This window comes from Leiobunum rupestre, chromosome 5 (assembly GCF_980474605.1).
Source record: "Leiobunum rupestre chromosome 5, qqLeiRupe1.1.hap1, whole genome shotgun sequence".
In the NCBI taxonomy this organism is placed as follows: domain Eukaryota; kingdom Metazoa; phylum Arthropoda; class Arachnida; order Opiliones; family Sclerosomatidae; genus Leiobunum; species Leiobunum rupestre.
In genome coordinates this window covers 56,440,863-56,465,734 of record NC_143388.1, presented here as the reverse complement: position 1 = coordinate 56,465,734, position 24,872 = coordinate 56,440,863, and the positions used below count along the sequence as shown (strand labels likewise).

Below are 24,872 nucleotides of genomic sequence, written 5' to 3'. Positions count from 1 at the left end.
GGAGCTAAACACTTCTGATAATTGCCCAAAATCTCGTTGATGAACCGTTTGCGAATCGTTGAAACTTTGTTGATAGCTAAACTTTATGAAATGGTTGAAGATGTCACCAAAATAAATGGTTTATTAAACGGTTGATATAGTATTTTCATACTAACAGAAACCCAAGTAATAACGTTGTATGATTAATGTTTATTTAACGTCAATATTAAACGTTAATCAAACTACTAAAAGAAGCCAAATGAACCAAGTATAAACGTTTTAAGTTTAACGTCGATATTAAACATTTATAAAATCGAGACCACTGCACACTACTATTGCTCAATTAAAACCTAGTCACACAGTCCATTTTAATTCATTGAAATGCGTTTAAAACAATGTTGTGAGTTAAGTGTTGCGGTTTAAAAAATATGTATAAACTACTTTGTATTACAAATGATTTTACACTTAGAGTCTGAGATATTTATATCAAAGTAGTGTTGTTAATTTTCCCGAAAAATAAAATACGGATCATTTTCCACAAATCGGAAAAATACAAAATTGAAACATAAATGACTCTTTAAGGGTTTTTAATTTTTTTAGCTTTTTATCGATATAAAATGTCTAATAACAGTAAACATACTACAAACATCAATAGTCAGATAAAAGCTATTCTAGAGGTTTAGTTTTACTTTTAAATTCGAAAAATGAGGCGAAAATGACGCTCTATTTAATTTTGCAAACAATATTACACTAATCATGGAATTAAAACTTTTTTTCGGAAAAAAGGCCTCGGTCATTTTACAACACTATATCAAAGCAATATATCATTGAATTAAATTGAAATAATCTATGCGTTTCAATAAAGCCTCCACAGAATATAATATTAAAATATTTATCAATAAAATTGGGAGTTTTATGTGTAAAATTAAATTTTTACAATTGAAATTCTGGGTAAACTACTAATTTAAATATGACTCAACATAAAGCTTCCACAGAATACAATATACATATTATATAAATACAAGAATGTATTTATTTATACTCAGGGAGAATGAATATGTCGAGATTATTTTTAGCGTTTCTCCAATTCCACCCGTTGGGGCCCCCGGTATGCACCTCCGCTTTAATAAAATCAAATAATACTGCAATCTCATTGGTTACTAAAAATTACGTTTTTCGACGCGATTAACGCTGCTGCGAGGACGCAAAAAATAAAACCGCCTCCTTTTATCCTCCCCCCCCCCCCTTAGCGTGACGGGGTTAAGGCCTCAACGTGCCCGTCGATAGTCTCGACATAGTCATTCTCCTTGAGTATAAATAAATACTTTCTTGATAAATATCTATAATTTCAAATGGGAGATTTTAGATTTTCTTCCCAAAAACTGAACTTTGACCAATAAAATACTAGGGTAGATATGGCACCCCAAACATGACAAAATTAAGTTCATGTATTGTGAGAAACGTTTTTAGTCTTGGGATAACCTTTATCTCGTCTTAGGAGAAACGTTTTTCGTGTTGGGAGAAAAATCGTCTTGGGAGATAACTAGAATTTGCTGCGATAAAATCATTTCGGGCCGCACGGAGAAGGAGATGGAAGCAGCGTTTAGAGAAAGTTGGTAGCCGCACGGGGCAAGAAAGCGTAGCGCATGCGTAAAAACATTTATCTCCTCTTGGTGAACTTTTTGGCGTCGCGTCTTGAAAAACTTTTTTAGTTTCACATCGAAGTGACACTATTGCTATGGACGGAATGTCGTTAAGTGTTTGTTTGTTTGTTTGGCGTGGAAAAGCGAAGACATGGTAGATGGAGCTGCGAAAAATAATTTTTTATATAATTTATAATTAAGGCGGCGCCGGGACTCGAACCCAAATAGCCGCTGGTCGCGTAATCTCCAAAACCGACGTCTTTACCAACCGATTTACGCCGTCCTCTTCAAATGGTATGCTTGAACTTTTACCGTTGAACAATGGCCCCGGAACTACACAGAAAAAACAACGCTTACCTTTTAAACACATTTTTCACGTCTAAACATGTGTTTTTCCTAAACGGGAAAAAATTATGATCAAATCCTAAACGTCTTTGTGTTGTTAAAAGAAACGCCAAAATTTTAAACACTTCGTACGCGTTGCGGCGCCTTGGGAAGTGTTTATTTCGCAAACGTTTTCGGGAAGTACACGTTTTTCTAAACACACTGCTTAGGTTTTAAACAAAAAGTTTAGGCGGAACCGTTTCGTATTTACGCGCCAGCTAAGTCTCGTCACAGGTGTAGTGTCCTATATATATATACATATACATGCATACACATACTATCTTTAATATTCAGTGTTCAAAACTTTGTAAAGATTCGAATTACGCGCGCGCTTAAAAAAACGTGAAAGATCACGAGCGCGCGTTGGGAAAATTAAAGGATTTAGTCGTTATTAAAGAATTAAACCGAACGGATGCATTTTATTTGAAATAGTAAATAAAACCTAGCTAACCCTACTTTAGAAGATACGAAAACAGGCACCATTTTACTTCAACCGAGCTTGGCAGAAGAGACTGTTGGTGTAGCCTTCTGGACTTTGAAGCTCTACTTTATGGTTAGTATAAATTTGGTTATTTAATCGTATTATAAGATGGTTAATTAACAATTCCCACGAACGTCATAAGTTAAATGTGTAATGAAAGCCAACTCTCTTAGTCTCCTATAATTGAGAACACATTCTTAAGCCTTGTCATTCTGTCATTACCCCTCTCTAACATCATGTGAGTGAAATTAGTACAATATCAAATAATAGAAATTTGAGCTTTCAATATCTCTCACATGATAATGTTTGAGAGGAGTACACAGACTGAGTTACTTTTAAACTATATTTAATGGCAACTTCTCAAAAGACTATTTTGTTATCAAAGTGTGATATTATTTTGTTGAATTAAAATATTTTTAATCAAACTAAGTGTCTGAGCAATTATAAATGGTAATGAAAGCTAAACGCATTAAAAGTAGTGCTCCGCAACCTCCTGAGCTGCATACATATACGGAAGACTAATACCTTAAAATAAAACAAAATAATTAAATTTCTTTTGTAACCTAAACACATAAAACTTAACATATTTAAATCTTCAATACCTTTTAAAAAGGTAAGCTTTTATACAATGTAAACACCACGATTTTAAACATGTTTTTAGCCTAAACGTAAGGGGTTCTTAACACGTTTAAAACTACAACATATTGACTTTAAACACGTTGATAACCTATACACTTAAGTTACTAAACATGTTTATTTATTTAACAGTGTTGGCTTAAACATGTTTAGGTTTCAGATGTGTTTAAAAAAGCGTTGCATTTTGGCGTTTACGAAAACGTTTAGATTCGAAACGATGTTTTTTCTGTGTAGCGTTTTTTAAACGAAAATATTTTTAAAAAATGTTAGTTCCTGGGCGTAAAGATTTTCTATATCCTGTTTACTGTTTACTCAAAGAAAAAACAAGAATAGTTATATGATAAAAACTTGCACTGGCTAAAGCTGCAGGTGATAGATCCATGTTCAACTTTCACCTAAGAAGGATCTATCATGGATTAATCAAACGGAAATAGATTCTTCTTAGGTGAAAGTTGAATTTAGTTCTAGCATCGCGACGGTGGCGCCCCCTGCATTGTGGCAATTTTTCATATCGAAACCGTGTGTAGTCAGAAGTAATAAATAAGTGTTGCACTTTCTTATCGAAACCGTGTATGATCAGAAGTAACAAATAAGTGTGGCACTTTCTTATCATAACCGTGTGTGGTCAGAAGTAAAAAATAAGTGTGGCACTTACTTATCGAAGCCGTGTATGGTCAGATGTAATAAATAAGTGTGGCACTTTCTTATCGAAACCTTGTGTGGTCAGAAGAAATAAGTGTGGCACTTTCTTATCGAAGTCGTTTATGTGTGGCAAGAAATAATATTTTCGCCTTCTTGGCGAACTTGTATAGTTGGTAAAGAGATTTTCCGCCCCCTCACGCGTGCCGTTAATTTCCAACCCCTCCGACCAACCCCCTTAAAGGGAGAGTGACCGAAAAAAAGTTGGTATCATTCGATAGAACTCTTTGACGCGCACGCAGTGCCGTTAATTTCCGCCCCCTCCGAACAACCCCCTTAAAGGGAGAGTGACCGAAAAAACAAGTTGGTCTCATTCGATGGAACTCTTTGACGCGCACGCAGTGCCGTTAATTTCCAACCCCCTTAAAGGGAGACTCACCGAATGGTACTATATTGTACGCCACGAAAATTGTAATGAAATCATCGCACTGAGCCACTGACGCGTCTTCAACTGATTTCCTATTTTCCGTAAAATTCCATTCATGGGTATTTTTTTTATGCATTTGCGCATTTACATGACTTTTGGTGATTAAACTACCTAAATGTTTGATATAAATTTCCCAGTTTAAGAATTTCTTTAAATCATATTTCCACTAATTTCCATAATTTAAAAGAATTATGTTCGTCGTGTTTTGCTTACCTATTTCACCTTTGATACTTTCCGTCTATCTAACGATAGGAAATCACATGGTCTCAACAGCTTTTGTAATGGTTTGCCCACCCGGGCATCCTGAGGGTGGGCGGTGGCCACTCTTTAACATAGGATGGTAAATTATATATCAAACGATAGGAAATCACATGGCCTCAACAGCTTTTATATTGGTATGCCCACCCACGTATCCTGAGGGTGGGCGGCATCCATTCTTTAACTTAGGATGGCAATTTTTATATCAAACGATTGGAAATCACATGGCCTCAGCAGCTTTTGATATTAGTTTGCCTACCTGTGTCTACTAAGGGTGTATGGGTTTGCCCACCCGAATACGCCGATGTGGAACTAATATTACGGCCTGGGCAGACTTGTTGCCTCTTGTAAAGCTTTTTTAAAGCAAATCCCCTCCCCTCTCTCGAAAATAAGGCTGTAAATTTGAATTTTAGGATTTCTCGTATCGTGATTGACTACTCGCACAGCACTAATTAGGAGGCCAAAGAAGGAACCAAACTATCAACCAATGCAAAAGTGTAGTCAGCTCAGTAATTAGATGCAGCGTACATTCGGGGTGGAATGTTTAGGGGGCGATTAAGCTGACTGAAATATTTTCGGAGGGTGGAAAACATACGGGAAACGTCAGGACGGCCGCTGGTGGCACAACCTCTAGGTACACCATTCCGAGTTTGAGAAAGAATTCGAAGATGTCACTGCCTTACTGCCAAAGACGAAATCCCTTAATGGGGTTATGTTTCACAATTAGAGTACTAAAAAGGAAATTACCCAATGTGTTTATCTTTGGTTTGGTTCAAACTCGATAAACGGAAAAGTTACAATGAGCTTTTGTTTTGCCATGGCAACCAAAAATGTTCTGGACAACTAAATACCTAATCAGAATATTGTAGCGGCTGACGAAGGACTACGGTCCGAAAGCTCCCAATCATTTTATTTTAATAAAATCATTTTTTAAATTCCATGAAGTAGCAGTACTTTTTATTATAAATCATTACAACAATGTTAATATTTGGTAAATATTTCAATCCGTCGTTGAAATAACGTTTTCTGGTTTTTTATTCACCCTTTTCAACGTTAATATTTAAGGAAAATATTCACCAGTTTTCAAGTGCAAAATTGAATATAAATTTAAGTCTAGTTATTGCTAGAGACTTATTAAGAAATTAAAGTAGGTTAAGGCAAATGGACTGCGATATATAAGGTAAAAACAAAATGTATTTTAAATGCAATGGGAAAATGAAATTATAATTATTTTAATTGACTTTGGCATGAAATGAGCATGTGTCCCAGGCTTACTGAAGAGAAACGTTAGCACTATCAGACAGACAGGCAAATTATGGCTAGTGCTTGTTTTAAAATGCTTTCTTAATGGAATTGAAATAGTTGGCAGTTTCCATGAATTTAAATAAAACGATTTAAAAGTCAGTAACATAAAAAAATGTGAAGCATTTTAAAAATTTGACACCATATGTATTTCTCTTGATATTCCATCGGGTATAATTTAATTTAATATATGCACCTCATTTTAATAAAAAATATTTTCACATTATATTCTGTGGGATCTCTATTGAGATACAGACATTATATTTTATTTTTTTTAAGTAGCTTAAGTATATTTTAAACCTCTCAGTTTAAATAAGGCAGTAAATTTGAATTTTAGGATTTCACGTATCGTGCTAAATATTATTAACTTTATATTATTAGTAATTAAAATATTTAAATCCATAGTAAATAATTAATGTTACTAAGTTCGGGTTCAATATTGAATTAATTTAAACGATTAAATATAGTTCTTATAATCAAATCGCGATTAATTGTAACAGTTTCAATAAATAATTACAAAAAGTACACAAGACCACACCGAAGGTAAGTTAACTTCGATTATTAAGTTTGCACTCTTGGTCGGTTAAAAACGATTTAATCATGATTATAATGATTAAATGAACTAAATCGTGATAAAATCAATTTAGTTATTAATTTGATTAAATCTCGATGAAGTTGATTATATCTCGATTAAGCGGATTAAATATCGATTAAGCCGATAAAATCCCGATTAAACCGATTAAATCACAATAAATCGGATTAACAAATTCTATTGCTATACTCTGGCCATACTGAATAGACAGCTAAGGGCCTGTCGCAAAAGCCCTAGCGAAAGTGCTAGTCCATACAGTGCCGTCTTTCCCATTGGGCCCGTTGGGCCAGGGCCCAGGGCCCCGAGTTCGAAAAGGGCCCCCTCGGGCTCAAAACAAAACCATTCAACATTAAAATTTCATATTTGCAATAATGGCTAAGCGAAGGAAAGGTTTATATTGTCCCCACTTTTTTTATTTCACTGAGACATTTTATTGCAATCGGCGGGCATATTTAGTCGGAGCTGATTTCTACCTTCGATAAATTGTTTTCTCTTACCACGGACAGCGTTAGGGCGTGCGGGGCCCCTTTCCCCCCATAACAAATTTGCCGAGGAAATGTTCTAAACAAATAGGGTTCACTCGCTCGGTGTTCAAATTCATAAAATTGATATACACCTGATTCCAATATTCCAAATCACAAGAATCTGACCGATAATCCTAATTTTTTTCGGAATCAAAGAATCATCTTCGAATCTGGAATCAAGTTCGAATCGTAAAAGCTTACCCGGAATCAAATTCGAATCATTGAATCGTCTCAGGGCCCCTGGAGGCAGCGCTTACCGCGGGACCCTAGGCGGTCACCTCGTTCGCCTTGGCCTAAGACCGGCTTTGTCTCTCCCCAACAGTTTTCCGGACACAGCCAAATTTTTAGGGTGACTATGTCTAGAGTGCGAAGGTGAAATTGAAAACCGAAAACAAAGGCCTAAATTTATTACTGAACTAAACCGACTGAAGAAGTTAACCACATCTAAAAGTACAGGGCAGTCTACATTATGGTTTTAGTTTTATTTTCGTTTTGTACATCTACACACTTTGAAATTCTATCCAATCAGGAAGAATCTACATTTTATCTTCAACCAATAGAATAGCTTAGGCGTTGCAAAATTTTATATTCGTAGTTTTATACCTTTTTCAAAATAAACACTAATATTTTTCAAGTTTATTCTGAAAACTCACGAGTTTTGAGCTTATTTTTAAAACTCGAGATTTTCGAGTTCATTTTGAAAACTCGCGAGTTGGTACTTGTTTAAAATAAGCTTCTCGAGTACTCGAAAAATAAGCCTTGGCTTCAATTTCAAACTCGAAATTGTTTCGAGTTTCTCTTCTAATGGTTTCTAATGCCTAGAAATTTCCCAAAAGGAGACGTTGCACTACCCATTCGATTTGCTATGGCAACCGAAAATGTTTTTGATCACTTAAAACAATAAAATCTCCATTTAAAAAAGCATGGGATTTTCTCGGTTTCACAGGGTCCTAGCTACGAAAATTATGAAAAAAAATTAAAATCACGAAATGTGTAATTTAGACCACATTTAGGTAAATTTCATCAAGTTTGGGTAAATTGAAACATTTTTAGGGTAAATTTGTAACAAATTTTGGGTAAAATAAGGAAAAAATCTTATTTTGGTTGTAAGTGGTCAAAAACATTTTCGGTTTCCATGGCAAATCGAATGGGTAGTGCAACGTCTCCTTTTGGGAAATTTCATATCTCATATAGGTCTACATTACGGCCGACTTTGAACTAAATCGGCAATAAACACCTCGGGTACTCTCCTTGTAAGTGAGTAAAAGGTTTCACTAATGGCTCAATGCAACCTTTAAGAATAAAGTTCGGTCTTCCATCAATGCCACGTGTTGTTGTTGGTTTTAGTTTCTTGAAGGCGGAAATCACATCGGCTTCGAGAATTTTTAGATCGAAAAATGCATTCGGGAAGCACTCTATAACAGGAACTGATGGCTGGTTAGAGTCGTCCATGGCATTTGAAGAGAAAACACGAGTAAACTCTCTGACTAAGGAAGCGTTGTCCGATAGAATCTTCCCCTCGCTTACAAGACTTAGAGACAGGTATGTAGAGTTCATTTTATTGTTAATGAAAGACCAAAAGTTTTTAGAGTTGGTTTTCAGAGAATTGGCGACTGACGATAAATATTCAGATTTGTCTCTCCGGATTAGGGTTTTTGTTACGGAGCGCAGCTCGCTATACGTCTCCCGATTCTCGTCCGAGGGAATTCTCTTAAACTTCTTGCGAAGGTACTTCTTCTTCTTAAGGGCTTGGATTAAATCGCGCGAAAACCAAACGGGAAAACGCTCTTTATTTTTGTTGGGGGTGGCGTCCCGTCTAGGGATTCGTTTCGGAATAAATATATCCATTCCTTGGGTGATTACGTCACAGATAACAATGGCGTCATAAACAGATGACCAGTCCACGGAGTCAATATATTTGTAAAGGGATAAATAATCACCCTTTTCAAAAATTAATCAATTAATAAAAAGAAATAAAAATATTTGTATGTAATGAAAAATTAAAATTGAAAAATATGAAAAAGAAATTAAAAATATAACAAAAATTTAAAAAACAATTATTTAAAGAAATATATTGGGAAATTACAATTTTTTATTTCGTGATATATTTCTTTATATATATTTTTTAATTTTTAATATATATTAAATTTCTTTTACATCTTTTTCCTTCTGGCTTTATTTATATCTTTTCAATTTGAAAAAAAACGATTTTTAAGAGTGAATATGTCTAATTGTATGATAACGAAAGAAAGACCTTCTATTCAGAATTAATTTAAACTGAACGGGTAATCGTGTTAAGTGTATTAGATATGAACGGACAACAATAAATGAGGGGTCATTAAGTATCGCTATTAAATACGTCACAATAAAACAGGCCAAGAGACGCCAAAGCTTGCAAATAACGAGAAAACGAAGGTGACAGCCTTTAAAACTCTATAAGGAAAAATCCTTCAATTTAAACACAGTTTATCAAATATTAAACATAAATCAGCAAAATATTAAGTAATATTTTATTAATTGCTAAGCGGAAGTAATAATAATACTTTGGTTAATAGGAGAAACATTTCCAATTGTTACAATTTATCGATCTGTTCGGACGTGTCTAAGAATGACGAGCATCATCAGATTGTTCGCAGTTATTATCTTAAGTCAAGTGGTTCCTAGAACGGAGTGTGGGTTTCAGGACAAAGTTTACGTCGAGACTCAGGACAATGTGACGGCTTTGTACGAACAATGGCGTTCTACGGAAGATGGCATCATGGGAGTCATTCGAAGCACGTTGCAACGTTTCCTGCCGGATCTGTTGAGGTCGTCGTCCGACATCGAGATGACTGAAGACTGCGCTTCTTCGTTACTCGAAATGGTCGCCGGACTCAGTCAAGGAAAGCTCTGGGCCTTTAGCAGTTAAGTTGCTTATTCTGTTCTTTCTACGATATCTATGGCGATAAGTAGTGAGTAGTTGTTGCGAACGAATAACAGTCGCATTGTTTAAGAGCGCTGACTGATGGCCGCGTAGGCAAGTGGGCCAAATCCTGCGGGTCAGTGACCAAATTTGGTTTTGGTGGTCGGTCGCTATACTAAAGGGACTGTCGACCCAAATTATTATTATTATTGAATATATGTTATCGAAATTCGAAGAAATTTTTAAAGTTGAGTAATTTTCCGCTGCACCAGTCCCCTCGGTACTAGTGGGCCCCCGCTGACTGAAACGTTGGCAGCCCACATCTGTTTACGATAACATATTTTCATGTAAAGAGGCTGAAATGACTAATTAATTGGCTCAATACGAGCGCGTGGAGTTCAAACATAACACTTATAAGTATATAGGGTGTTCCCTAAATGGTGGTAGGGCCGAGTGTCTACTGGTTCCACAGATCATGTTCTATGATATTTTTCCGATTTAGGCCACCGTTTCGAAGTTACGAAACAATTGATGTATGGACGACCCCTTAATTTAAAATAAAATTTTAATACCGTAACGTTAATCGGCACGCGACCGAAATAAAAAGAACTCACTACCGAATAATTTTGCTGTGACGCGAACGAGCTATTTTTTCGTTACCATGACGATTATCTGATTTGATTTTTAATAGGTTTAGTAAAGTTTATTTTCACTAATTTCCCAAAAGTAATAAATAAAAGCCATGGCAACGAAAAAGTAGCGCGTTTGCGTCCCAACAAAATGATTTTGTAGTGAGCGCCTGAGTATTTTATTCATTCTAAAATGTTACTTTCGCCGATAAATATTTTTGTATTTCGGCCGCGTGCCGATGTCTATGAATGAAACAGCCAATTAACGTTAAGGTATTATAATGTTATGGTAATGTAAGGGGTCGTCCATACATCGATTGTTTCGTAACTTCGAAACGGTGGCCTAAATCCAAAAAATGTCATAGAACATTTTTATCTTCGCTCCTACCACCATTTAGGGAACACCCTGTATATTGGATATTAAAATAACACCGTGATTCTCGAAACAAATTCTGTGACCCTCTTATTAAATCATTGATTAAAAATTAGATGAGAAAGTTTTGAAGTTTAAAAATATATTTAATTACATGTCAACTATTTCTGACTTTCTGCCTTTCGCGATCAAAAAATCTAGTCTCAACTTTATATTTTTGATAATCTTTGCCACTTTTTATAATTTTTCAACTTTAATTGCGCAATTCGTTTCCCAAGGGTTCAGAGACTCTCAAGAACAATAGCCGCGAGGGGATCCCTCGCAGGTGTGCTAGTCAGAAACTTGCGTGTTATCAACGTTAATATCGAATATATCTTACTGTATATATTAAGTTACTCAGCTACGATAAAAATTTCATTAATATTTTACATTGCTTACGATAATAAATATTTTGCCGTTTGAGTCTTTTTGATAAGGAAACAACGCTTAAATATTCGCAAGAGATAAATTAAACGATTCTGGTGCAAAAAATACCAGCTGCGAAAGCGGTTTAATAAAACAACGTTTTTATCACTGAAAAACGAACTTGAAATAAGTAGGTTGATTTCGCTTTCACCCGAAACTGCCGCCGGATACGTCATTATACACAACAAGATTATATTAATCCTAATGATCGTGTAACCGTTAAATAACAGCAGTTTGTCCTTTAGAAGAAGGTCTACCGTTTCTTGAATTTCTGGGAATGACATTGAGAGTGATTTTTTAAAAATGCATTTTCTGTAATAAGTACTTTGATTAGTTTTAAAGATAGAAAATTGTAATTCAATTGAAAATTGGAAATAGTTTTGTACAATCAATTAGTTTAAATATGCATAAAATACCACTATTGTACAATAAGAAACGGTTAGTTTAAATATGCATAAAATACCACTATTGTACAATAAGAAACGGTTTAATTTAAAACCATTACGAGCGTTTCAACGCTAAATAAAGCGTCGCCAGGTTTTAAATAAAATTGTTTTATTGTATAACAGTGGTATTTTAATATTATTTGAACGACTTAATAAATCGTAAATCGGCTTGATTTGGAATAAAAATTAACTTTAATAAGAAATTTAAATATTATTTTATGGTAATATTACAATTGAGGGGCTGAGTGTGTTTGTTTCGTAAATAAAAAGGCGGTGTAGTTCCGCTTTATTACGAGAGGGAGATAAAGCATTCAGAAACAGGTGACTTTTTGCTTTACGTAGTTTGTGAACGACGTCATAATAGAGCTTTCATCATATTATTTTCAGCATTTCCTTGAACAAAATACACTTGTTTCCACTATTCTGTTTCTTTTAACAGATTTTAGCTTTCAATGTTTTTTCTGAAAATTGATAGGTTAAGTTAACCGTGAATTTCTCTTAAATAAATATTTATATGTTTACTGCCTGGGTGCTTTCTTTTTCAATCGAAAAAGACAATTTATTTGATTTTATTAAGAATTTAATTAAAAAATGTTTATTTTACTAAATATTTAATGGTAATTGACTCTTTTTCTGGCCAAATTGATGTAAAATTTTAGAAAAGCAGCAAGGTAAAATACATTTTTATAAAATCCTAATTAAATTTTATTACTATTTAAGATTTAAAGTAAATTTAGTTTATTGTTAATTCATATTGCAAGAGAACCTTTTTTTGTACAATATCATCAACACATTGAATTATAAAAGGAGACTGAAATAAATGATTTTTTAAAAAAGAACTTGATTTAAAACACAGAAAACTTGTATACTGGAAATATAAATCGTTTGAAACATGTAACTCATTATCATAGTAGTTATATGATAATTATATGATTATTTCACTGCAATATTCTTGTCCGTCTGTTCACAAATTGCATTACAAAAATCAACGAAGAGTTAGTGTGGAAAATAATTTTTTCTTCATTCTTGACATGTTTCCACAAATGTTTAAAGTAGATTTTGTTATTGAAATCCCTGTTGAGAAAGGGATTTTTTATATTATAAAAGTTCAATAATTCATTAATTCATTAATTCAGTAACAATTTGAAAGCTCCCCCCCCCCCTTGAATTGAGTAACAAATTATCGAACCATCTCCAATTATACCAGCACCTGAAAATTATTTCATTATTTCCAAATATAACTTATTTATTTATTGTTAAACCTCTCCAAAACGAAGTGTATTCTTTTAAATGAGAAAAATAATTATTTATTTGTTAACGTTCATTAAGGTATTTGATAAAATAAGTTCCGGTATTGAATTACAATAAGTGACGTTACATTTCAGCAACCCCCTCCTGTCCCTTTCGTGTTTGTGAACTTCCAATTCGATTTCTATTTTTGCTATAACCTTTATGGAAGACGATGGCAGTGGTAAAGCCGTAACAGATTTCGATAGAAAAATTCATGTATGAAAGGAGGGGAGCTTAATGCGTAGAATGTGGCCTTCTAAGTCTAGTCTTAACTTCAATAAGGCTACGAGTGCTAGCCAGGGTTGGCTGATTTAAATCAACTTGATTTAAATCGCGATTTAAATCAATGATTTTTTTAAAAGAAAATCATGGATTTTAAACAATTTTTATATATTATTTTGGAAAAAGAAAAAACCTCGCAAATTGCTGTAATTTAGGTTTAAATATAATCTTTCTTGTACTTCCCACCTAATGTTGCATTGGATTCTACCTGTGGGTGTAGATTTTTTTTGTAAAATACCCAAATAGGTTTTAAAAACTAAAAACTTCTAAATGATTATTATTAGTTTAAATTTAATAAATTCATTATACATATTAGTCTTTACAAATTTAAACATATTTTTTAAGTAAAATTATGATATTGAATTATATAAAACTTATAAACTAATAAAAATAATCATTAAAATCAAATTTAAATAAAAAAATTGATTTATTTCATTTTTTTTATTAAAAACTTGCCAACCCTGGTGGTAGCTACACGAGCAACGTCAGCGTTTTCGTGCACGAAGCAATCGCGAGTGACAAAATCGTTTTAAAACCCCTGTCTCGAGGTGTTAAGTGCATCATTTTATAATACTACATGTATTCATTTAAGCTTTTAAAAGTAACTATTTTGAGTGGGGTTATACACGAATTTAGTTGAAAATACTGTTACTGTTAACAATAACGACTTTGCATTGAACAGTGTTGGATGCTCTGGGGAAACCAATGGGTGGCCAACTGGTCGGGACAATATCTTTCCTCGGCTCACACTATTTGTGTCTCAAGACAACCGCCAGGGATACCCACTCTGACGTCGAACTTTTCAAGGGCAAGTACTGCCTAGTCAACCTCAGACCTCAAATGCCTCCTAAGCCCAAAGACCTCACGCTAACTACGATACCAGAAGAATTCCTTAATTTCACTATGAAAACAGAGGTTAGTTTAATAAACTTGGATCTCTCCTGCAAAATAGTTAATATAGGTCTCAAATAAATTTATTTAATTTAGTCAATAATTTTAGTTTATCTTGAATTGAATATTAATTTATTATAGCGTATATTTAATTAATTAAGGTATGGTGTTTTCCTCCCGCAATTTTTATTAATTTCGAATTAATTGTTGACTTATATTAGAATAGAGTGTATATAAATACCATTTAATTACCCTCAGCCAACTTTAATTTGTACTAAAAACACACGCACGAGATATAATTGAGTTAAATTAAGCCGATATTGATAACACACTTACTTCTTTTACTGGAAAGGTATTTAAATAAATTTAGGGCTAACGCGAATCAACCTTTTCATAAATAAAAATATATTTTTTTCTGAAACAGATTGGAAGAGAGTTGGTCCGAATGTCTAGTGTTTTTTACATAGAAGCGCTCAAATTCGGAGTCTGTGTTCCCTCAACTTGCACCGACAACGACATCCACGAATTAACGAAATCCCGTAAGTTAATCAAACGGTGAAGGTGGAACTAATTTCGTAGAGAGTGAATTTTGGTGAAGAGAAAATTCTTGATCAAATGTCTGAATTTGAACCAAACGAGACAAAGACAAATTGATTTTAAATCCAATTCTGTTTGGATCAAATTGGAAGAAAGTTAAATTTCATACATTGTAATTGGATCAAATATGGCACATTTTGGGTTACAATGTGTGTTAGCATCTCCCCAATTTTGAATTTAATTTTGGGATCAAATTTGAGCGACTATTTTTGTAAGGAAAGATGTCTTAATTTATTTAAAAAATAATTGGGTAGTTATATTTTTTACAATTTTGATGGCTACGAGATCATGGTTATGTTCTAAATGTTTCTATCCTTGACAGTGGGTCGTGCAATGGGAATCAATGCCGCAGTTCAGTCGTGTGAAACGGCGGATGACGCAGAACCAATCGCTGGAGACCAAATAGCTGTTCTGTAAGCATGCATACTCTTAATGCATTCGGAATACAGATATAAATGACTTGCACGAATTTCCACTCACTCTAATTGCTGAAAATATTTTTTAATGGGCCGTAGTGTTTCGAAGAATCTAATTTCGGATAAAACTTAATAATCGGTCAGATTCCAATAATATTGACATAAATAAATCAAGGTGTAGCACAAAAATTATCAAGCTGCAGCCCTTAGCGTGAAAGTAGGCTTCCCGTCAGTCACAAATGGTTTTCTTTGGTGGATTAGATAGCCCTTAGACCTTAGTGAGGTTAAAACATGGAAAAAAATTGTAAATTATTAGTTAAATTAAACACTATTTTCAATTAGATTAAGGGACCAAAAATTTCATTTATAATCATGTTTACCATTTGATATATTCCAAAAGAAGCTAGTAAATATTGATAATTTTTCGAATGCTTACTCTTTTCGAAGTCACTGTTACCTTCGACCACTAACAAATGCTGGGATTTTTCAGCCTCCACCGGAAATACAGTCCGCCCAATTAAGTGATCTATGTGAAACACTATTAGATTAATTTATTGTCCGATACTAATATGAAGTAAGAACTTCAATGGGCTTGTTAAAAAATATATAATTTTCTCTGAAATATTTTCCCACCTAAAAATTGAATTTAAAGTTAAATCCTGACGTAAGTACCTCAACCATCGTCATTTGTAAATACATCCGCTTCTTCATTAAAAAATGATGTCAACCATGTTTTAAAAGATTTTACAATTAAGCAATAACAATTGGACATAAAACGGGTAATTTGTCTACGTAAATTAACATGATTGTTTTTTGCGTAAGCTTGAGTGCAAGGGTCGTAAGTTGTGATATAATTTTAAATTTGTTGGTGGTATTATTTGAAAATTGTGCCCTTAACAAACTGAAGAAGAAATAAAATATTTTCACTCTCACTCTAGAATGAAATAAAATCTTTTCATTCTCACTCTAGAGTGAGAGTGAAAGAAATAAAATATTTTCACTCTTCACTCCAGAGTTAGAATGAAAAACTTCACTATTGCCCTAAAGCACTCTCTTCCTATCGAGTGAACTTCTTCAAGGTCACTATTTCCACTCCAAAATTCAGTGGGAAATTTGAATTTGATATTTGTATTTCAAATTATTTGTAAACATTTATTAGTTTTCTAATGCTCACACTGCCGTTTAAAATATTAAAACACGGGTGTTTTTTTGGCCTTAAAATTTTAATATCATATTGTGAATATAGGGAACTGGTTTTATAGACTGATTTTTAAATTCCTGTGGCCTTTTAGTCTTTTTGAGAATAGGTTTCCCTTTAATTGAATTCAAGTAATTAACTGAGCTTTATAAATAATTAGAAAAATGTAAAAGTTCTTAAAAACAAAATAACTGAGGTTTAGAAATCTTTAGAACACTGTAAAACTTCATAAAATAATAATTGAATGGTATTATATTCAAATATCCCGCCGTCATTTAGAGTGAAGAAATTGACCTTGAAGAATTTCACTCTTTTGCCGCCAGTACACTCGGCGAGTGGGGAAAAGGCACTCTTGAGAGTGGAGTGCGTTCGCCAAAAGTGAAATCGTGGAAGATTATAATTAACAAATTTTTCCAATCTCATTCTCTAGTGAGAGTGAAGATGTTTAATTTTATTCACCCTCATTCTAGAGTGAGAGTGATTTTTTTTTAATATTTTTCACTCTCATTCTATAGTGAGAATGAAGATATAAATTTTTTTTCACTCTCGAGTGAGAGTGGATGGTAATAAAATAATCAGCTAGGCTAATACCCAAGGCACCACCTTAGGCCTAAGTCATCAAGCGACTTTTGAAGCCATTAATTCAGGTGGCCGGGTTACAATGCGTAGGAATTTCACTCTCAATTTTGCCCAGGTCTGCTTACAATACTTACAATATAAACTTACTGGAGTGTTTCCTAGCAAACGAAAAAAATTCAGGATATCCACTTGCTTTTTCTGAATTAGATAGCGATTCAACACATGCGCTCAAACACGACTTTGTGGTACCGAATGCCACCAGAGAAAACCCCGTGTTAAATTCGGGAAGCTAGCTTTGGCGATAGAAAGCGCAGCTTGATAATTTGTGTACTACTTCATTCCTTGGCCTTTCTTTCGTCTCAACATATTCAATTTATTTCAGTTTGACAATTAATTTCTTTGCCAAAAATGGGATCTTCGAAACATTTCGGCGTAGGTTCCCTATGACTCCCGTGTTTTAAAATTTAAAAGGCAACGAAAGTCATGTGGGGAACTTACAATGTATACGTGTGGCATAATATGCTCAAACTCCACCGTAACACTGGAGAAAGGGCAAAGTGTGTCATGATCTAGTTCAGAGGAAGTTCACCTGTATCGCTGCTGTACAACGCTTATGGTACTAGCTTCCGGTGCAGTTTGAGTTAGTCCATTTAGTTTTCACCATAAAACTTTTGCTGTCCTTTGGAAATTGAAAATGAATTCTCTGTAACGACATAACTCCTCGATAAAATATAGTTCCGTAAAAAAAATGTTTAACAAATTGGGGAACTTTTATTAAGCCTTCGACAAAGACATTTATTCGCAATTTGAGTAACTGATTTGGTAGCTTAACTTCAAATAAAGCTGCGTTTCGTATACAGTGTGTTCTCATGGCGTAATTGTTGTATATCGTGACTGACAACACACTAAAATAACTAAGATCGTATGAAGGAAATAAAATTTTCCATTAAAAAAACTGAGCACTTACTCTTAACTGAAGAAGCAAAATCTTCAATTTAATGTATGTATAATTTCAATAGGGTAACAGTTGCTATTTTTGTATTCATCACCATTTTTGCAACAATCATTGAGACGAAGGTACCTAGTCAAAAAACACGTAAGTTATTCATAGAATATAGCACAATATGATACTGTAAGACCAATAGTAAAGCTGCAACAACCTTCAATAGAAAGACTAGGTTATAAAATTCATTTTAAAATTTTAAATATCTTTATTTCTTTTATTGGGGTTGCGGTGTAAATTGGGTTTACCGATTTACGAAATTAGTTAATACGTTAGATTAGATTTTGAAGTAACGTACTTAAAACTTAGATTATCAATGCTCGGGATAGGTTTAAAGTTTGCATTTGGTTTGTAACTTTAATTGGGTTTAGAATATGCTTTTGGTTTTCTTAAATATAACCCAATGAATTAATTCAACGTCGTATACCCTCATATATCCAAGTAAAATTAAAAATAACCTGACGATATCGTCCACTTAGTACATTTAAGAAAGATGTTGTTTAAGCTTTACTAAATTGATAACCGCCTTACGAAAACGAAATGTTTTTTGGTGTAATTTCAGTGTTTCGAAAACTGGTCGGTGCTTTTTCGCTGGCTCGAAATTCTCGTAACGTAGTGCGAATTGTTCCAGGAGGATCACAACGGACGTTCGCCTGTTTGAATGGCATGAAGGTCGTGTCCATGTGTTGGGTCATAACTAACCACGTCTACAGCTTGGCCGCTGCGTCCCTCGGCCGTACGTATTTAGAATAAATTGTATTTTCTTTGAAATGATCGAATGTGACTTATTTATCCACAGTCGAAACCGAAAATTTAAAAGCATTCGCGGAGAGATTGTCTTTCCAAGTAATCAGCAGCGGTTCCATCAATGTTGACACGTTCTTGTTCATAACGTAAGTGACTGCTTATTGATTTCACTTCATACTCAAAGTATGCGAAAATTAGAAAACTTTAGTTATTGGCAATTTCGTCCTTCAAAATGTGTGTCTAGAAAATATGCTAAATTCATCAAAAACGTTTACGAAAAGAGCGATATCGACCGTCAAAATGTAAATCTTTTAATTGTCTTTAAACTGTCTTTCAGAATCGATCTAAAGAACTGTTTTTAAATTACTTTGTTCCGCCTCTTTGAGTAACAAGTAACGAAAGCTGGCCCATTTATCTCGCTCATCTGGCAAACCTACACTCCTGGTTTCTAGGTTAAATATGCATGAATAGATGTTAATGAAAAACCTTACTCATAAATTCTGAACATTTTTAACTAAAGTATACAGTGCAATACCAACATTATATTGTTTAAATATGATTTTTAACATATTGATATATTTTGAAACATAATTTTTTTCGAGTAGCCTGTCTAAGATTTAAAGAAAAAGCTGATTTAATTTCGGTCTGATATACTAACTGAGTGGTTCCTTTAAGACTACTAGAGTTTTGGGAAATAAAATTAACTTTCGAACCAGGTACGATTAAGAAAGGATTTTATTTGTGATCTCCTAAATTATGGGGGTCGTTTTTCCTCGTGGTGAAAAGCATATGCTTGTCCCACCCTCTTGGAAAATGGTGGCTCAAAAACATTAAAATAGCTTTTACATTCTTTTTAAATCAATTTCTAAGAAAGTTTTACAAGTTAAATATATCTGCTCACACTTGAATATAAATCATATTCGACAAAACCGACCTCGTGAATTAGAACTTCAAAGGAATAAGATGACCAAAGGTCACATTTCTGAATTTGTTATAAATAAATTTTGCTTTTTCGGCTCAATAACTGGACTAAGAGGAGCATAGTTTCCAGCTACTGTCCCACTAGAACATAAGCCGAATGCTTTGCTGGAGACAAAGTTTTCACGAAATTAGAAACTAGTTCAAGTGGCTCGTTTCGTCTTCGAATGTAAAAGGGAGAATGCCAATGCTCAGACCATTTTTAGCGTATTTTCCAATCCCCCTCATGCCCGAAGTGGAAGCTCCCTTCCCTAAACAAAATACAATCAGCATGGGGTCTCATTGGTTCCCTAAAATCTGCGTCTTTTTTCCAGTGGCGTAGCTGAAAACTCAGAGCCCCCCCCCAGAAGTTCGCCCCCCCCACGCCGCGGGCCCTGCGGACCGTCAGCTACGCCACTGCTTTTCCCCCAATAGTATCGCGATAAAATTTGATCATTTTGCCCTCAGATCATTGGTTCATAGTCATTCGGCCCAAGTTTAAATTTACATATTCCAGAAAAACTTTTTTGCAACCTCTCCAATAACTTTAACCTAGTAAAATCCATCTCTTAATGAAGGCTCTCCATGTTTAAATATCTGGGTACAGAAACAGCTTTCAGAAAAATGTCATTGTTTAAGAACAGTTTTGTTTTTCAGAGGAGTTTTGAGCGCGAACACCATCGTAAAAGCCGTTGATAAACATGGACTGAAACAATTTAAAGCCGGTATTCCGATAGCACTCGCGAAAAGGCTGTGGAAGTAAGATCTCGTGGATTTTTCATTAACCGTGACTAATATAACTAACAGGAATTTATAAATACGCGCAGGCTCCTTCCAACCGCCATGTTGACCATGGGTTTGGCGGTGGTCCTACCATTGGCGAACGAAGGACCCGTTTGGAAAGACACGACATCAACCACCGCCAGACTAATCAGGAAGAACTGGTGGACAGTTCCCCTCTGCATTTCCAACTTCTACTCAAATTTCGAAATGGTATAGACTCTTATCTTAAAACACCTTTTCGACTATAAAGAGTGGGCATCGTTAAACGCGGAAACATTTATTCGAGAACACCAACAGTAAAACTCTAGGCCGAAAGCTTTAGAAAAATTAATGTGGAACATGTCGTTTTGCCTTTCGAAGTAATTATTAGTAAAAGGCAGTATTTCTGTATTTAAAATTATCTGCTAACTCGCAATAGGAACCCTTTTAACGTAACTATGTAGAGGGGAAAATTTAAAATTCGATGATCCGCAAAAAATAAGGAAAATTATACTCCTTTAAATGATATAAACATGCTCCAACTTTTTCTTGAAACCAGCCGATGGTGCACTTGTGGTACATAGCAGTGGATGTTCAGTTCTTCGTCTTAGCAATGGTCTTAATGCTAATTTTCTTCATGTATGGCTATTGCTAATATCTTTAAAATTCCCAAAAAATTGTAACATGATTTCTTTGTTGCAGGAGAGAGCGTGTTTTTTACATTATTGTGTTTATAATGTTCATTGCTTCGATGATTATCAGCGGCTGGCTAGTCTACTTCCTGCAAATTCAACCGATTTTTATGATGGTTAACATGCCTGACAAACAGTAAGTTTACCAAAAATGAACTGGTCTATTGACTTTAGAACTCGTGCATCCAATGATACACGTCATTTTTATAAACCTCAATTAAAAAAATCTATTCGCCGAAACGCTGATAACGTTGTACAAACTAATTAATGCGACACTTATAGTCAGTTTCTATAAATTTTAATGGTGCTTCGTAAAATATTAGTTAAATAAAATAAGAAAAATTTCAGGAATTTTTATCAATAAGACTATTGCATATACTTGTTAAATTACTATTTATTAAAAAATTAAATTTTTTATTACTTATTATGAAAAAAAAGAAAAGGTACTTTAAAAGTTACATAAACGGACAAATGATGGCGCCACAAACCTTTATCCACTACCGTTATTAACAAAATATCTGGAATATCGTTGGATGTAAGTGGTTTGAGAATGAACTGTGAAATGTTAATTAGTTTTGACACCTACGGAACCTTATTGGCGGTTTCATTAAAACCTCGAGGCAGTCTTTAAAGACACATTATAAATGTGAATAAAACCACTTTATCATTAAAATCATTCTTGCCATTTAGAGATATCTTCGACACTCAACTGTACACGCACACTTATCCTCACGTCCATTTTACTACTTACGCTTTGGGAATGCTTCTGGGAATTTACTTCGCCAGGAAGGGTAAACCTCAGAAAAAGATGCCAGCTGTAAGTTGAGCGAACAAACATTTGAACTAACAACCCACTGCAATATCGTGCACCTATTGATTTTACACCGAGAGCCTCATATGTCTTCTTGACGCGGTGGGCAAAGGTAACACTATAAAATTTTGCACTTTGTCTCGAGGGAGGTGCAAAACATAAATATCGATAAATTGAAATCCTAATTTTGTCCATGGTAAAAACGTATAAAAGTATTTTTTTAAGAAAAAGAAAAAACACACGGTATGTAATTGAAATCTTTTTATTACATGTGAAAAATATCCGGATCTTTAATATACACTATAGTTTCAACCTATACTAAATTTCTGTCATTACACATGAAAGGTTTTGGCAACATTTTTAAATTCGCTATTAAATAGCTAGATTTTTACAATACTCTCTAGAATGTGGAGCGCTATGCTTTGCTAACTATTATTTAGGCAATGAATCAAGGGATGGCGCTAATCACCATTTTATTAAAGGAAATAACTCCTACGTCAAGCTTATATTCGTATTAATATTAGGAAACTTAAACTCTTTTTTTAGTGGTTGAGCACCCTGGCCTGGACGCTAGGTGTCACTCTCCTTTTCGTGTCGTTATTCTCAGCCTATGCCTTTAGGCGCAGACGACCATCTGCAGAAGAAGCTTTCGTCTTTGCCACTTTCTTCAGGACAATCTGGGCCTTAGGATTGACCGTCATTACATATTTATGTGCCACTGGCAATGGAGGTAATGAACCTTAAAAGGTTAATTGCTGTAAATTAACATGACCGGAAGCCTATAATTATATTTCAAAAGTGGGTCAATGAATCGAAATGATTTCTTGAGACGTGCGCCTAAATCACGAGCATTTTCGTCGAAAGCAAATTACTAACAAATAAAACGTAAAAGTAAAAAACGTTTACACATGACTACAAATGCCCTTGGTTGTTCAAAGAAGTCACGCGACAAATGAGTAATACTATCATAATATCATTGATCTTTAAATTGAGAATTGAGAGCCAAATTTTCATTTAGAAACTACCCTCAAACCTTTTGCACCCAAAATTTATATTAAATCGGGGGTAGCTTTCGGTCTATATACTTTTATCTAAGTATTTGGGCTAGATGAATTTTGAAAATTGTTTATCAGGTGACGATCAATTGATGTCTAAGGCCTTTGCGTGGCACCACGAGTTCCCTTTAATAAAAACGACAGTAACAGTCATTGCTCTAAGATTTCTCACAAGTGAGATATCGCTTCAGTCATTAAATAATAATATTACAAATTTATTTTTAAGACCTGCATTGCAACAAGCATGAGGCCTTTTTCACAGTGATACTGGGGAATTTTCAGCGTTTGGGAGAGTGGTGGCTAGCCCTGACATTAGCTTCCCTACACTAACTATTACTTTAAAACCACTTCAATTTATTATGGAAAGAGAAAACGAAAGAACAACCCCTTTAAGAGACATCTGGAGATGGAACTTGCAAACTCAACGCGGAGGAAGTCGTTCCCAATTTATCACGCAGTGCCAAAGCTGGCATCAAATCCGGGCTCCTCTAGTTGCTATGTGGAAGTGCTAACCGATTTCCCATACCAGCTTACCCCACCTTTATTTTTAAATCAAAGATAGGGCTAACGCAAGTTTCCATATCATGATGTTTAATTACTATTTGTTTATTCAGGACTTTTAAACGACCTTCTCTCTTGGAGCGGTTTCATCCCACTGAGCCGCCTGACGTACGTCACATACCTCACCCACACTCTGCTCGTCATGTACTTCTACGGATCTTTACGGGGACTTATAGACACGTACGACCATCTTCTAGTACGACAAAGTTTGCACTATTAACTATGTAATAACGTCTTTTAAAATATGGACTTACTCCAATTTCTTCTTTGTAGGTATACATCGCAGCGGGAATTATTGGAATGGGTCACGCCTTCGCCTTTGTCGTCAAGATCTTTTTCGAAGCGCCTCTGGCGGAATTGGAGAAAATACTCTTCTCCAGTCTCTTAACGAAAAAAATTAAACCTGATACGGATTTGAACGAAGCAAACAGCAAATTATAATTATGTTTTATTTTGTGTTAAATCTTATTTCTTAAGTCATCGAGCAGAAGAGTACGAGGCTTAAACGTAACTGTTCCGAATTAATTTTAAAGGCTGACAACCAACGCCATCTAGTGTCACAGTTTCTTTATAGCGTTTCGCTATATATGAACCATTTCTCTATAAGAACTAATTGTGCTGGTTCCGTAAATCGGGTAAATGACGATTCAATCAAACATTACATCCTTTGCACGGGATTATTGGACAAAATATCTTTTGTTAGTCTGTTAGCGGATTAGCTTAGCTAGCCACAGAAGCCAACTGCCATCCAAAATGAAGTCAACTCGTTTCGAAATTGAGCTTGAACACAGTCCCCATTTCTGGTAACGCTTTAGGTCCAATCACCTGGTACCATATTGATGGTTTTTAGCACGTCGTGGTCAGGCTCCGTGACAATCCTTTCTAGCGTTTTTATGACCATCCCACGTAACTTTAAGTGAACGGAGTTCTTTAGAATACAGACAGAAAACTATGTAGGCCACGATTACGAATCTGTAGCGCAGTGACAACCTCTTTATTTTTGGTGCATGGTATGATTGTTTTATCACTTTCACTGCTTTGGTGTAAGATTTACAATGTGAATAAATTTTAAAAAAAATATATAAATGTAATATTGCATATTTAAATAAATGGTGATTTTATACTTATTCTCCTGGTTCATGAAAAAAGTATTCAAGTGTTATTAGTACTATAATCTTATAACGCTACCGTTGAAATTAGAAATTAAAAATTAATTTTATACTGTCATGAAAGTGATTTAATTCCCAAAAAATTTATTTTTATACTCGAGAAATTTATTTTCTTATACTTA

General features: G+C 34.5%; 1 protein-coding gene across 1 annotated transcript; it reads left to right on the top strand.

Annotated features, from left to right (window-relative positions):
• Nucleotides 1-9,533: 9,533 nt before the first annotated feature.
• On the top strand, nucleotides 9,534-24,022 carry LOC149945350 (nose resistant to fluoxetine protein 6-like). The gene is made up of 15 exons (XM_090176530.1): nucleotides 9,534-9,828; nucleotides 13,995-14,227; nucleotides 14,628-14,742; nucleotides 15,123-15,213; nucleotides 18,013-18,089; nucleotides 18,559-18,732; nucleotides 18,796-18,889; nucleotides 20,358-20,459; nucleotides 20,528-20,693; nucleotides 21,022-21,101; nucleotides 21,165-21,290; nucleotides 21,845-21,971; nucleotides 22,512-22,695; nucleotides 23,635-23,777; nucleotides 23,855-24,022. The coding sequence occupies exons 1-15, from the start codon at nucleotides 9,534-9,536 to the stop codon at nucleotides 24,020-24,022; spliced, it is 2,175 nt and encodes a 724-aa protein (XP_090032656.1).
• Nucleotides 24,023-24,872: the final 850 nt, after the last annotated feature.